Here is a 17,200-nt window from a genome sequence, read left to right on the forward strand (position 1 = left end):
ATATGAAAGGTTGAGGCATAAAATGAATTCTGCCACTTAAATAAATGGGGTTTACTACCGCAAAATCCCCAGGGATTCTAAAAAAAAATCTAGAATTCTAAAACCTAAAAACAAAACCCACCTCAAACCATAACAAGAAATTAAGCAACCAATTAATGAAAACAAAAGATAACATCTGTAACAACTTTGAACAACATAACTCATAACTAGAAATGAAGAAAAAAAGAGCCCACAGCTGTAAACACACAGCAAGAAAGCCAAAAGCCCTCTCTTGGATCCAGGCAAACAAAGTCTCCTTGAATATTAAACAAAAAAAATAATTAAATGTTATTTAGCAATACTCCCATCAGCCATAATTGAACGCTTTACAAAAAATGATGCTTTACACACATACCAAACACGACAGGCAACACGTACAAACTATCATCCTCCCTAACCAGGGCAGTTTTCGCCATAAAAACTATTTCATACACAGGACCAAACTACTGAAGCACCATTGATCCGAATCTCAAATAGCTTAAGAACTGTTGCAGCTTTAAAAAACATATCAAATTGTTAGTATTAAATTTGTACATGTAATGCACAAGTATACTATTTTTTTCTGGACTGTGACTCCCGACCTTGAATATTCTATTCTAAAAACTTCCTTTTCTCTCTCCTCATTCTTCTCCTGACCCCCATGCTTTACCTTCCCTTCCTAGTTCTCTTCTTTCTTACATCCATCATCCATATCATTTCATTGTTTTATCTGTATACTCTGATTTTGTATCATCATACTTCTACCTTATAATGAATGACACTGTGTCAACATTATTTTGAGGAACTTAAATTCTACAAGCTATATGCTTTTGATTAAGTTCCTTTTTTCACATGTAATTTCGAAATTATTTAGTGTGAAATAAATGAAACTAAACTGAAACTGAAGGTCAAGAGTCACTAATGCTCTCTAAGAAAATAGCAGCCCCTAGGTAGAGTACTAGCACACCACACAGTTTGCTAGAAAGTCCTGATTTATATACCATTGTATTTTCTTTTGTTGTAAAATCATGTGATACATATAAATATGAATGCGTTAGTATTTGAGGGATAATTCCCTTTTCAGTCTGACAAAATTAATAATATCCATTTTTCCAAGTTTCTCAAATATTATATATGAATATTTGTCAGTGGTAACAATAGTACATTCCAAAGATACCATTTAACATGATGGAGTTTGATTTGGGGGCAAAATGGATGTAAAAGATTCCAGATATTAGTTTGATGAACATAATTACGTAGAGTTTAACAGTACCTAAGGTTAAAAAAGCTACACAGCATATCTGTTTTTTACATTCCTATCATAGCATCATCATTAGTTGTGTGCTATACATTTAACACAAATCTGACGCAATACAAATTTGTTGGAGAAGCCAACTTTTGAACAATGATGAAGAATGAAGGAGAACTCACTGACATCACAAATCCCCCCCCCCCAAAAAAAAGGGACCAGGGATGAAATTGAATCAGCAAGAAGTAAGGTGAATCATATTAATATTGTAGGTTTATATGATTATACTGGAACCAACCCTTTATTATAGCCCTTTTTATTTGTTTTGTTGCAAAGGTATTACAAAAAAAAAAGGTTTTGGGTCCCCGACCCCCATCACAACTACAAAAAGATTCCAGATATTAGTTTGATGAACATAATTACGTAGAGTTTAACAGTACCTAAGGTTAAAAAAGCTACACAGCATATCTGTTTTTTACATTCCTATCATAGCATCATCATTAGTTGTGTGCTATACATTTAACACAAATCTGACGCAATACAAATTTGTTGGAGAAGCCAACTTTTGAACAATGATGAAGAATGAAGGAGAACTCACTGACATCACAAATCCCCCCCCAAAAAAAGGGACAAGGGATGAAATTGAATCAGCAAGAAGTAAGGTGAATCATATTAATATTGTAGGTTTATATGATTATACTGGAACCAACCCTTTATTATAGCCCTTTTTATTTGTTTTGTTGCAAAGGTATTACAAAAAAAAAAAGGTTTTGGGTCCCCGACCCCCATCACAACTAATTATTCACATTACAACCATCATCTATAGTCTAGTGCTTAAACACTAAATTGACATATTTTATGTATGTGGGAAATCTGAGAATAATATTCAGATCTGTTCTTATTAATTCACAACAAACATACATTCGGTTTACTTTTAAAAGGGGGCACTGATCATTGACTCCCCCTCTATTTTTTGCCACAATTATACTAAATCTGCACAAACTACTGCATTGCTAATTAAACAAAAGTGTACAAATTCTATCTCTACACTATCCCATATTAATGGCTTGTACTAAACACTCAGGTCGCGGCTCGTTTGGCCATTTAAACAAAATGGTGTCTTCAAATCGGTTTTTAAGGGGGAAAATATTATTTCAAATTAGTGACTGTTTTTACACTCAGGTCGCGGCTCGCTGGGCCATTTATTCAATGATGTCTTCAAAGGGGATGCGTGGGGAAATTTTCTTAAAAAAGAAGTTGGAAGTTGTGATTATTATTTTTTTAATGATAGACAAATAAGAAGATTAGAATTAAGGCTGGCATTGGGAAAGACAAAATACTAGGTGATTAAAGTGGATTTTAGAGAAAGTGTAATACTACAAGGGAAATGAACTGTATATTTGATAGAAACAAGGAATAATGGATAGAGTGAGAAGATGAATTGTGGGAAATTAAGAACTAACAAGAGAGGATTACATAAACAAAGAATGAAAGAAAACAAATATTTAATAAAAAGGGAATTGAAAGAATTCATTGGTCAGATTTAACAGTGATAAAGATATAAAGAAAAGAGTGGAGGAAATAAAGATTTACATGATAGAAAAAAGATGAGAAATAAAGGGGTAGAATAAAATTTAGAAAGAATATTTTTTAAAGACTGACAAATATGAAAATAAAGCGAGGAATAAAACTTGATAGGATATTACAAGGAATGATGGAAATATTCATTTCATTCTTTCATTCTTTGTTTTTGTATTCCTCTCTTGGTAGTTCTTAATTTCCCACAATTCATCTTCTCACTGTATCCATTCTTCCTTGTTTCTATCATATTAATAGATCATATACCTATGTACTATTACACTTTATCTAAAATCCACTTTACCCACCTAGTATATTTGTCTTTCCCGATGTCAGCCTTAATTATAATCTTCTTATTTGTCTATCATTGAACAAAAAACAATCACAACTTACAACTTCGTTTTTAAAGTAAATTTCCCCACGCATCCCCTTTGAAGACATCATTGAAAAAATGGCCCAGCGAGCCGCGACCCGAGTGTAAAAACAGTCGCTAATTTGAAATAAGATTTCCCCCTTATATTAAAAAGCCGATTTGAAGACACTTAAAAAAAGATGGCCAAACGAGCCGTGACCCGAGTGTTTTTCAGCGCGCCGCGACCCGAGTGTTTAGTACAACCCCATAATAATATCAGAAACAACACAAGTTCTGTCCAAAATGAAAAGGGGCACCCTTTACACATAATAAGGGCACTCTCCCTTGATGATGATATTAATACACTATACTGAACGTGTTCTCATAATAAATGTTGTTTAAGTTTTAATTGTGTCACAAATGTACAAGCATTACACTAGTCAATTCCCCTACTGCCTTCTTATGCTGCCATTATGGTATGTAAATACAAATACTTGACTGTTTGATTACAACTTCCACTGATTTATTTCGTTAAAAAATCTATGGGTTTTTTTCTTGTTCAAATAGGATATTTCCAACTCATGCTGCACAATTCTCATTGTAATCAGTACATGTTGCCTAAACGATATGCTCCCTGTCATTGATATCTGGGAGTGGCCAAGCATAGGTCCACTAAGACCCTAACACAATTACAAATTGCCGGATGCCTACAAAAATGATAATAAAACCTCAAAATAACAAATCCTTTGCCAGTAGAGTGGGTAAACATTTTATGAATACATGGAGAAACCAAATATAAAAGAATACACATTTTAGACTGTAATAACAAGAACATGCCTTGTAATTTATGAGCATTTTCAGCAGTTTGGTGACTCAAAACAAAAGCATGTGTGTATTCAATATAAAAATGGTGATTTGATATTAAAGGGAATGTTTTTACCAAGGCTGTGTTTTTCTGCTTTTGGTAACCTTCGAGTTTCTTACGTAGTCTTTGATGTTGACCCACGTTCTGTGTTTCAGCACAGCTTCAGCTTTCAAGCATTCGTCTATCGCTCTCTTGCCAGGTAGCTTAGAATGAACAGTCATAAAGGCTCCTAAACGTCTCTGGACAGCCGACTTTTCCGCATCGCTCCATGCTGTCTTTCGTTTCTTCCTTATTGGCTGTTCATCAACCTCTTCCAGTACATGTTGCGTTTGCCTTTGCCTTTTGGTACCTAATGAAAGACAATAACAAAAAAAAATGTTGCAATTATACTATGCAGAATAATAAATGCAGTATCACATACTGTTTCTCTGAGTCTCTGACCCATGAACTTGAAGAGTGCATTACTGTTATGAGGATGGAAGGAGAGGAAGAATATTTAAATCCTCTTTTGCAGTGATGCAGAATAGAGTGTGATCCTGGGAGGAATACACTTAAACGATTTTTTTTTGCGGGAAGAAAGCCATCATATAATTTTGTAAAGCTCATATTTCGTGAAATTATGGGCATCTACCGTTTAGGGGAGTCGGGCACAAACAAGTCTTTAAATTATCTGACAGTGTCATGACAGATGGGGTTATGTTTCACATATTCTACCCGGTTTCTATTGGTCATTTATTTTGCTAATCTAGCTCAGTTTTGGGTTTATTTGGGAGGGGCTCCTGGCTGCCTCCATTTTCATCCATTTCCTAGTATATTGTAGTGATTGCTGTGTGCATGAAAAAAAGTACATTTTGTATTACCTTGACAACCCCTGACTCCCAGTCTAGAACAAAAGGGCCACGATCACATAATACTTTCTGAGTCTATATTATTGTATGTACACAATTTTTTTTTAGTTTAGAGAAGTTTAGATATAGAGACCAATTAAATTCACTAATAGATTTTCTCCGTCATTGGCAACAGGCTTTTTGTGAGGCTACATTACAATTATAATTGTGCTATAATTTTTAACAATTCAAAATGCACAAATATTGGTACGTGGTGATTTCAACAGGAAAAAGTTTGGTTTCACTTTGGCTTTTGAGGATGATTGAGAGTGCGGTACAATAGGCAAAATTAACATTTAGGTTTGCAAAAAGAATTTTTTTAGATGCTCTCATTGGACTTAAAGTCATACCTTTTTGGGAGCATCCAGGTAGCTGACGTTCGACATCATGATCACCAGAATCAACATCGCTGTCACAATTGTCATCACATGATTCAGGTCCCTGTTCTCCAGTGTCGATCTCTGTACATAAAATAATAATCAATAATATTCACCAAAAAGAAAATCTGGGTCAACTGCAAAGAAAACATACTTGTAATTTAAAACAAAAGAATATAATCAATTATTTCTAAATACAACATGGTAGAATTGGCACCAGGTATATGCCACATGTGTGGATCGAGTCAAACAAATGCCTTAATTACCCCTAATCTAAATAAATTGAAACAAACAAGTGCACAATATAGTGAGGAATATTTAACTGCATGGTTCATTTGAAAACAACACTTTTCATTAATTCAATAATGTTGCAGCATGTTTATCAATTTACATATTTTGTATTTGATAATTGTCAAGTTGAGTGGAAATCAGAAATACTTGATTCTTAAAATTAGTACATGCTACATGGTTTGTTATTCATCCCACTCATCCCTCGCCATGATGTTTCTCATCTCATTAGGGTTTGAATTGAGATCCCCACTGTATAATTCTACCCTCATCACAAATTTACCTTCATCTAACTTGATTTGAAGCTCATCCAGACTTTTTGCAGTGCCAATCAGCTGGACCGGGTTCCCAGCTTTTCCCTCCATGGCGAACAGGATCTTTGATATTTTGGCCACCTGCATAGCAGCATCTGGCAGTCTATAATACTCCCTATGTATCCTAATATCGTGGCCCATGAAGTTTGCTAAGGCGTCCATCTCATGGTCCCTCAAGCTCATTAGTTGTGACATGGTAGCTACATGCTTCCGTAATTTTGTGGATCGAAGTGTTGAAGGATTTTGTGCTCCACATGCTTCTGACAGCTCACGGAGAGCATCTGACCCTCGAACATGAGATGTAGTGTCACTATTGGCTACAGCGAACAGGTATTTGTTGCTTGGGTTTACACCTGCTTCCTCCCTGTGGGATACAAGGGTGTCTACACATGATTTCATGGAGTCTGTCACAAGGATCGGCACTGTCCTGCCACGTTTTCCTACTACCTCAACTCTCCAGAGAAACTTTACAAGATTTTTTTCCCAGTCTTTCAGCATCTCTAGTTGTCCTTCCACCATATGAGATTCACCTTTCTTGATTTTATTGTAGTCATCAAGAGTCATCTTGCTGATTTCCCCTTGTCTCCTCCTATTAAACACAATGAGATGAGCCAGCATGGTCTTGTTGAGTTCTCTCCATGTGCTATGGTTTTCGATTGCGGTCCCAGATGACAGTTTGTCTACACAAAGTTCAGCCTGTACCTCTAGGTGTCTTGACAAAGCCACAACATCACTCGTTAGGGGTAGGAGTTTGGGCTGGTTTCGTTTCCTCTGGTACAAAGTTCGTAGAGCATGAGTAGAGATTTCAGATCCCCAACAAGTGTCCAGCAGCTTGATGAACTTTTCTACAAGTTTCTGCATGTCATCCCCATCTCTGTCCATCAAAGCCTTACTCAGGAGCACAAAGGCAGCCTTTCTTAAGGTATGTCCCAGCTTAAGTGCTAAACTTGGTGTATTGAACAAGTGGTTCTCCTCATCAAAGCCTGCCACTTTCTTGACAGCACTCAAGACAGTCATAAAACCATTTGGTGATATCAGGGAAGTCAGACTTGCCTTGCCATTGCAGCTGCAACGTCTGAACTGAAGTACAAGTCTTCCTAGTTCTCGTAACTTGCATCTGATGTGGTTGTGCTGTTCTTCGTCATGGCCCAATTTCTTAGAGTACACCTTGGCCAATTCTAGAATCAACTGATCATTTAGAATGCAGGCCTTGATTTCATCATCGCTGAGACCACTCAGTACTTTGTGTGTTATAGAATCTCTTGATGTGCAGGGCACTGGTGGAAGCAAGAGTCGACCTTGTGCTAATAGTCTTCTTCGTTTTTTCTTTTGCTCCTTAGCCGGCTCTTCTTGCTTCAAAATGCAGCGGTGTTTCCACAATTCGGCTTTCGCAAACCATCCCAAACAATCTTTGCAAGGCTGATAATCACGGGGCTTTGCTTCACAAGAAGGTCTATATACGACCACAAGCTCTCCATGACCCTTTTCGAAGACCCTGTAGTTGTGCATGTGATTTCCTTTATTTCTTATCAATGTCAATAGCTTATCCTTTTCTTTTCGATTCGTTGCTGCCATGTATTGAGCCACCTTTATTTCATTGGAATGTTGTGACCGCAGGTGATCAGGAAGTTTTTTGTGGGGCTTCTCACACATCATGCAATAAGCTACCTTGTCATATTTTCGCCCTCCTTGATTGTTGGTCTTCATCACAGTTATCCCCTCATGGTCAGCATCAATGCCTCCATATCTTGATGATGCCTCCAATGACTGATCTGATGACAGAGATTTCAGTGATCGAGTGATGCCATTTATTGATGTACATTTAGCCTTAGGCAATGATGCTTGAGAATTATTTAATGAAGTCTTCCCTGAAGAGTCAGAATCTCCTTGAGAATCACAGACATAGTCTGGATCATCATCACTATCATCATTATGGTCAGATAATGTGTCCTCATTATCACTTGAAAAAATATTTTGTGAAAGGGTTCCATCTGGTACCATCAATGCTTGTGTGGCAGGCTCAGGGAATGGTTCCCAGTGCTCTCGGTTATTAGGGGGGTTTCTGCATAGATCATCAGATGTGTCATCATTATCAGCAAGAAAATTGGACAGTGAAAGGTTTCCATCTGGTTCCATTAAAGGTTGTGTGGCAAGCTCAGTAAATGGTTCCCAATGCACTTGGTTATTAGGGGGGTTTATGCATGGATCATCACATGTGTCATCATTATCAGCTGAAACATTAAACTGTGAAATCTTTCCATCTGATTCCATTAAAGCTTGTGTGGCAGGCTCAGGGGATGGTTCCCAATTTGTTTCGTTATTAGGGGGGTTTCTGCATAGATCATCAGATGTTTCAGCATCATCAGTTAGAACATTGGAGAGTGGAAGGTTTCCATCTGGTTCTATTAAAGGTTGTGTGGCAAGCTCAGTAAATGATTCCCAATGCACTTGGTTATTAGGGGGGTTTATGCATGGATCATCACATGTGTCATCATTATCAACTGGAACATCAAACTGGGAGAGCTTTCCATCTGATTCCATTAACGCTTGTGTGGCAGGCTCAGGGGATGGTTCCCAATGTTCTTGGTTATTAGAGGGGTTCCGGCATGGATCATCACATGTGTCATCATTATCAGCTGAAACACTGAACTGTGAAATCTTACCATCTGATTCCATTAAAGCTTGTGTGGCAGGCTTAGGGGATGGTTCCCAATTTGTTTCGTTATTAGGGGGGTTTCTGCATCGATCTTCAGATGTTTCATCATCATCAGCTCGAACATTGGACTGTGAAAAGTTTCCATCTGGTTCCAGTAGTTCTTGTGTGGCAGGCTCGGAGAATGGTGAACAAACTTTTTCTGGGTCTGGTGGGAGGTTTGCAGAATTTTGCAGAATTTCAGGTTTTTCATCTTGGACTCCACTGTGTAATTGAGTAGGACTTGGGAATACAAAATTATCTCCCACCCCATAATCATATAACACTTCTTCACCTTCTTTGATTTTCTTCAATGAGAAGAGAACCAGTTCTGGTTCATTGTGAGGGTTCTCTCTAATCTTCATTCTGCTGTTGACTTCACCCCTCCAACCATGGTTGACGAGTCGTCCCAGTTGTTGTTTAGTTGGTTCGACTGATGCATCCCTACTGGAAATGAAATTGAAAAAAAATGAAAACATTAGATTCATCAATGTTTAAAATTACAATGAATCACTGAAACATACAAGTATATGTGGGTTACAATTTGTGATTTCACTTTAGGTTTTCTCTGTTGTCAGATATTATTTGATCAACTGTTACTTTTCAAGTAGGGTATCACTTAAAGAAGAATCGTTACAGTCATGATTTTTGTTAACGCATGGTTAATTTTAGGAGGAAATTTGAAATACAAGTAACATAGGAAACAAATAGGTAACATTACATGTAGGCATTGGAAATCATAACCAATATCATGAACATTAAACATGCATATGTTTACTTTTCATTTGCCTTAAAATTGTAATGCTACAAAATGTCACCGTGCATCAGACAAGAGTACCGAGGCGAAAAAAGACGACGAACAAACCGTGGAAGATTTTTTCAATATAAATACAAATAAAAAAAAAACAAAAAAAAAAACACAAAGGTCGAATAACGACACGCCCTACAAGCCACGGGCAACAGCATTGCGAACAAAATATATCCTCTCAAGACCCTCTGAAATACGAGAGCCAAAGACATTACATGGTATAACAAAAATAACAAAAAAGAGAGAGAAGCGACCAAATTGGGGAAAGGGCAAGGAGAGGCAACAGACTAAAGGGAAAATGTACAATTTCGGACATATCTATCCACAAGATGTTTACACCGGGTGGGAGAGATGGAAGAAGGCTTCGGCAGGGGAGAAGGAACATGCGGAGAAGAAAGATGAGTCCAAGGAGAAGAAGGGAGGGAGAGATGAGGAAAGATTAAAAAATAGCATGGGAAAAAGGAAAAAAAGCATTATGATAAACAAGAACAGACGTGTAGAATGAGGGGGGAAAGAAGAAAATAATCTATCTAATCTTTAAAAGTGGAACGTAGCTCCAAAAAGCAAATAAAGAATACAATATAAAAAGTGGCTACTAGCACAAACCTGAATTCATATCAAACGGACCAAACATGTATGCAGTGTTATATTATTTTAGAATGAGCAAAGAAAGCAGGAAATCCAATGCAGGGTTTGAATTGTGCATTGAAAACTACATCCTCAATGAAGATTATGTTTACCAACTGTATGATTTTTGTTCTCAAGTTTTCAAATGATTTTTCAATAAATCTTACCATTTGACATATGTTGGCCCATCTCAGATCATCTTCCCAGATTATAAAGAAGAGGAAATTTGGGAAATTACAAAATGAATGATGAACATTTAACAAAGAAGGATAACAGAAATTAAAAGCAGAAGATGTATAAAGACAACAAGCAGGAGTAGCGAAATGAGAAATCCAGCTACAATGCGAGGATGACGCTGGACAACAGACATTGAAAGAAATGAATTAGGAGGATGGGAAGGGAGAGGAGGAGACAAAGCAGATGAAGAAGTTGAATGAGGAGTTGATGAGCGAGGGGTTAGGAGAGGGGTTGAGGGAGGGGTTGGGAGAGGGGTTGGGAGAGGGGTTAGGAGAGGGGTTGAGGGAGGGGTTGTGTGAGGGGTTGATTGGGGGGTGCGGGGAGGTGTTAGGGGAAGTAATGAATGAACAGATGAAGTAATATCAGACTGAAGTGAAGATGAGGTGTAGAAGAAAGGGGGAGTAGAAAAAGAGTCTTCCGATGACATATTGCAGGGAACTGATGAACCAGCATCATTTAAAACTTCACTGGAGGGAGAGGGAGGTGGTGCAAGCTGCGTAGAAATTTCCGAATCTGTTTCATCATTTAAAACTTCACTGGAGGGAGAGGGAGGTGGTGCAAGTTGCATAGAAATTTCCGAATCTGTTTCATCTGTAAGATGAAATGTGGAGTGTACAAAAAAAAAACATGGACTTTTCAGTGTAATGCACCTTTCTTTTATATCCAATATTTGTACCAAATATTGTTTTATATTCTCATTTTATGCTCTCCAAAATGGAATATGATCTGTTGGACTGACAAGGTTGAATAATTGTCATTGGTAAGATTGTGTGTTTTTTGTATGATAGCTAAAACAGGTTTGAATAGATAGAGAAGAATATAAGTTGCATATTTGTTCTATGATGTCCTTGCCGTATTGATACTTTCTGCAGAAAAATGTATGTGTACTGTATGTGGTCAGTCCACGGGTTTATTCAAAAGCACGGAATAGAATTTGACAGATATGACTAGCTTTCGATCTTTCTTTAGGGAAAAAACAAAAACCACTGGTAGAAAATATGTTGCCCTGTCAACCCACATGTTTACGACTACGTCATAAGCATATAGCCTTAGGTTTGTTTTCAACACCTATCATTACAAAATATACTTTTCAATAAATCAAGTCGTCATAGTATGTAGACTTACCACCATTTCGTCCCTTTCCATGTGAAAAAGTATCTGAAGCAAGTTTCACAGTCTGCATCTCTTCTTTCCCCCACATCTCTGGTTACCAGATCTCCTCTGTACCACAAAAGGAATTCTCCCTCTTCAAACGTTTTGGTGGTAAAGACTGCTCTACCTGTGATTGAAGAAATACATAATCTTCATGAGATCAATCATGCGAGTTTAAACATTGTGAATATGATGTTACAAGTATATTTGTCTGTCATTTAAGATAATGCTCAGGTGTGATAAGTAACTCAGACTCGTACTTGTAAGAAGGCACTTATTTTCAAAATTGGTTGAGTTTTAAATAACATTTGTGTGTCTTTTTGGTCACATTGCCATCAAGCAGACTTGTAAGCAACACATTGTATTTAATATTAGTATGCTGCAGATATTAAATTACAGTGTCATGCATGTCATGATGAACATGACGTTTTCTCTAGATTTTCTAATTTTTTTTGACATTCAACCCCATGAGGAGGCATTAAAATTCATTTCAAGGTCTAACCTTTAAACACTTAACCAAATCAAGTTTAATACCTCCTGCTTTACAAAAGAGCCCTGTACATACAAATATTTACAAAAAAATAGAATACATTGTAGAAAACATTAAAAAAAAAGCTTTAAAAAAATAAAAACTAGATCAAAATGAACAAAAGGCCTTAAATATTAAACATTTAAGATATTATTGATACAAAGAAAAATGACCAAAAAAATATTTTAAAAACTACACATGCCGTAAAAATAGACTACACAACTGCAAACAGACAAACAAACAAAACTAAATTATGGTAAAAGTCATGATATAACATTAGGTACCAGTGCATGCATTAAAGTGATAGAGGGAGTGACTTAATTTGGTTTTTTAACATTTGGAGTGAAGTTTCCGTGCGAATATGAGTCGGTAGATTGTTACAGATGCTTGGAGCAGTGAAAGAAAAAGAACGTTTTTTAAATTCAGTCTTTGGTTTCAGGATAAATAAGGGATTTAAGGTAGAATGACAAGTAACAAAGTAAACTGGACGATTATGACCAAAAGATTCTAAATAAGGGGCTAGATTATTGAGTATTTTGTAGACGAAAATGCAGTAGTGGTAATTGATTCTATTTTCAACACTTTGCCATTGAAGACTGCTTCACGCAATTAAGTGTTGAATTAAGATTATAAAAACAGAAAAATATGAGGGAAAGCATATCAAATATTCTACTGCATGAAATTAATGAAATATACAGAAAGGGTATAGATTTTACTAAAGAAGTTGACCTGTTTAACTGCGAAGGGTATCAAAGTTACTCTGAAAAGAGCTGGTGATTTTCAGACAATAGGCGATGAGGTGTGATCAAAGAACCATACCAGGCGTTCCTTGCATAGTCTAGCTCTGAATCAATATTTTATTGAGCATATTAATGTTAGATATCTATGCTACAGTGAATTTTCACTATTAATACAATCTACATGTACATGTATGTAACCTCACTCACCTTTGTCAGGCAGCTGTTTCACTGTAAATCCTTCAGGATCAACTTCACTAAAAATATCTGGAACTGTCTGTCTGGTTTGACTTCTGAGAATCCGATTCTGAAACAGGTCAAGTAAATATTAATAATATTATGCAGAAACACAGCTGTGAGCAAGCTGGAAGAAAATATCTAAATATTACCCCCCCCCCCCCACATCCTCCCCCTAATCATACTGGAATTTGCCAAAATATTGCTACTCATATCCATGCTCAATTTTATTATATTATTTGTTAAAATCATGAGGTATTATGAAACACATCCATTATGATGTACATCAAGGGGGTCATGTAAATACATGGCTCCACATTTCCCATGCACACATCTTATCATATTTGACTCATTTGCAATAGATATAGATTGCTCCACATTTCCTATGCACACATTTATACATATCTAGCCCATATGCAATAATAAATGTGGCTCCACATTTCCCATGCACACATTTATACATATCTGGCTGATGTGTAATATATATAGATATGGCTCCACATTTCCCATGCACACATTTATACATCTTCAATCCACCTTAAATAGTTGAGATAAACATGGCTCCACATTTCCCATGCACCCATTTATACACATCTGGCCCATATGTAATATATAAATGGCTCCACATTTCCCATGCACAAATGTATAGACATCTGGCCCATGTGTAATATATATATATATATATGGCTCCACATTTCCCATGCATAAATTTATACATATCTGGGTCATGTGTAATATATATATAGATATGGCTCCACATTTCCCATGCACACATTTATACACATCTGGCCCATTTGTAATATATATATATGGCTCCACATTTTCCATGCACACATTTATACACATCAGGCCCATGTATAATATATATAGATATGGCTCCACATTTCCCATGCACACATTTATACAAATCTGGCCCATGTATAATAAATATATATATATATGGCTCCACATTTCCCATGCACACATTTATACACATCTGGCCTATGTGTAATATATATATATATATGGCTCCACATTTCCCATGCACACATTTATACACATCTGGCCCATGTGTAATATATATATGGCTCCACATTTCCCATGCACACATTTATACAAATCTGGCCCATGTGTAATATATATATGGCTCCACATTTCCCATGCACACATTTATACATCTGGTCCATGTGTAATATATATATATGGCTCCACATTTCCCATGCACACATTTATACGCATCTGGCCCATGTGTAATATATATATATATGGTTCCACATTTCCCATGCACACATTTATACACATCTGGCCCATTTGTAATATATATATATGGCTCCACATTTTCCATGCACACATTTATACACATCTAGCCCATGTATAATATATATAGATATGGCTCCACATTTCCCATGCACACATTTATACAAATCTGGCCCATGTATAATATATATATATATATATGGCTCCACATTTCCCATGCACACATTTATACACATCTGGCCCATGTGTAATATATATATATGGCTCCACATTTCCCATGCACACATTTATACACATCTGGCCCATGTGTAATATACATATGGCTCCACATTTCCCATGCACACATTTATACACATCTGGCCCATGTGTAATATATATATGTGGCTCCACATTTCCCATGCATAAATTTATACATATCTCGGTCATGTGTAATATATATATGGCTCCACATTTCCCATGCACACATTTATACACATCTGGCCCATGTGTAATATATATATATGGCTCCACATTTCCCATGCACACATTTATACACATCTGGCCCATGTGTAATATACATATGGCTCCACATTTCCCATGCACACATTTATACATATCTGGGTCATGTGTAATATATATATAGATATGGCTCCACATTTCCCATGCACACATTTATACACGTCTGGCCCATTATATATATATATATATATATGGCTCCACATTTCCCATGCACACAGTTATACAAATCTGGCCCATGTATAATGGCTCCACAGTTCCCATGCACATATTTATAAGTCTTCAATCCACCTTAAATAGTTCAGTTAAACATGGCTCCACATTTTCCATGCACACATTTATACATATCTGGGTCATGTGTAATATATATATATATATAGATATGGCTCCACATTTCCCATGCACACATTTATACACGTCTGGCCCATTATATATATATATATATATGGCTCCACATTTCCCATGCACACCTTTATACACATCTGGCCCATGTGTATATATATATATATATATATGGCTCCACATTTCCCATGCACACATTTATACACATCTGGCCCATGTGTAATATATATATATATATGGCTCCACATTTCCCATGCACACATTTAAACACATATTGCCCATGTAGATCAATATATATATGGCTCCACATTTCCCATGCACACATTTATACACATCTGGCCTATGTATAAAATATATAGATATGGCTCCACATTTCCAATGCACACATTTATACAAATCTGGCCCATGTATAATGGCTCCACAGTTCCCATGCACACATTTATAAATCTTCAATCCACCTTAAATAGTTCAGTTAAACATGGCTCCACATTTTCCATGCACACATTTATACATATCTGGGTCATGTGTAATATATATATATATATATATATATAGAGATGTGGCTCCACATTTCCCATGCACACATTTATACACGTCTGGCCCATTATATATATATATATATATGGCTCCACATTTCCCATGCACACATTTATACACATCTGGCCTATGAATAAAATATATAGATATGGCTCCACATTTCCAACGCACACATTTATACAAATCTGGCCCATGTATAATAGCTCCACAGTTCCCATGCACACATTTATAAATCTTCAATCCACCTTAAATAGTTGAGATAAACATGGGACCACATTTCCCATGCACACAATTATACACATCTGGCCCATGTGTAATATATATATATATATATATATATATGGCTCCACATTTCCCATGCACACATTTATACACATCTGGCCCATGTGTAATATATATATATCTATGGCTCCACATTTCCCATGCACACATTTAAACACATATTGCCCATGTAGATCTATATCTAGTTATGGCTCCACATTTCCCGTGCACACATTTATACACATCTGACCCAGATTATTATGGCTCCACATTTCCCATGCACACATTTATACACATCTGGCCCATGTGAGTTATATACAGATAGGCCTAGACCTACATGTAGTATGGCTCCACATTTCCCATGCACACATTTACTTAGGCTAAATCTGGCTGATGTGAAATAGACCTTCGAATCTAACGTTACTAGATATTCCTTTAGTTTAACTCTAAAGTTAGGCCTAAGAAGAACTTATACTAGACCTAGATCTACTACTACTAGTAGCCTAGACTAGTAGTACTAGTCTAGGGCTAGGCCTAACGTTAGGCCTAGATCTACATCTTACTTAGATCTAGATCTAGATTAGATCTAGATCTATGTATGAGTTTTTTGTACCCAATATCATGAATAGAACTAGATCTATAGGCCTAAGGAATTCTTTAAAAAGTTGATAGAATATTAATGGGCCTAGACTGGATTAAAAATGAAAGTAAACTTTCTAGATCTAGACTAGTTCTACTTACTTTTGCCAGTTGTGGCTGTACTAATCCCGCCATGACATGTCCATATACGTTAACAGGCACGTCGCAAGGTGCACTGCACCAGCACTGCGCATGCGCTGCATCTAATAAGATACAGACTGTGCAGTGTGTATCCTCATGCTGGCGCTCTTCACTTGATATTATTCTTGAGATCGGAAAATAATACACATATTCAGGCTGCAAGCTATGACTCCAAAGTGGGAAACCGGGGATGGAGTTAAATCGCAGCCGAACGTTGATGGGGTACTACTGAGATGTCCCAAAGCTGATTTAAATCTCGTTTTAATGATTCTGCAACTGTGGAGCTCCACGGTTTGCTGTGTCTCCACAGTTGGAAGTTGTGTATTCATATGAACCTCCCCGATTGACGGTCATTACAAGTGCGCACACACACACACACACACACACACGCAGGCACGCGCATTTTCGCACCCTTTATCATTCGGTAGTTTTTTTTAACTACTTTCATGTTTATTTTCTACCTATTTCATTGTTCAAATTCATGCCATCTATATACCTAAGCTTAAAAAGGTATAATGCACAATTTTCCATAAATTTTGAAAACGTCTTAATAATGTTGAAAATGAAATAAATATGAATTGAATGTGGATACACATCTACAG

The 17,200-nt window shown here is 36.7% G+C and overlaps 2 protein-coding genes across 2 annotated transcripts; both read right to left on the reverse strand.

The window, feature by feature from the left end:
* Positions 1 to 1,905: 1,905 nt before the first annotated feature.
* On the reverse strand, positions 1,906 to 6,866 carry LOC115929550. The gene is made up of 3 exons (XM_030998803.1): positions 5,898 to 6,866; positions 5,300 to 5,410; positions 1,906 to 4,411 (listed from the first exon to the last, which is right to left on the reverse strand). The coding sequence occupies exons 1-3, from the start codon at positions 6,808 to 6,810 to the stop codon at positions 4,134 to 4,136; spliced, it is 1,302 nt and encodes a 433-aa protein (XP_030854663.1). The 5' UTR covers positions 6,811 to 6,866; the 3' UTR covers positions 1,906 to 4,133.
* On the reverse strand, positions 6,810 to 16,976 carry LOC115929595. The gene is made up of 5 exons (XM_030999116.1): positions 16,560 to 16,976; positions 12,921 to 13,017; positions 11,418 to 11,571; positions 6,876 to 9,067; positions 6,810 to 6,820 (listed from the first exon to the last, which is right to left on the reverse strand). The coding sequence occupies exons 1-5, from the start codon at positions 16,590 to 16,592 to the stop codon at positions 6,810 to 6,812; spliced, it is 2,487 nt and encodes an 828-aa protein (XP_030854976.1). The 5' UTR covers positions 16,593 to 16,976.
* Between the last annotated feature and the right edge of the window lie 224 nt (positions 16,977 to 17,200).

This window comes from Strongylocentrotus purpuratus, unplaced genomic scaffold (assembly GCF_000002235.5).
Source record: "Strongylocentrotus purpuratus isolate Spur 01 unplaced genomic scaffold, Spur_5.0 spur5_scaffold_5, whole genome shotgun sequence".
Classification (NCBI taxonomy): domain Eukaryota; kingdom Metazoa; phylum Echinodermata; class Echinoidea; order Camarodonta; family Strongylocentrotidae; genus Strongylocentrotus; species Strongylocentrotus purpuratus.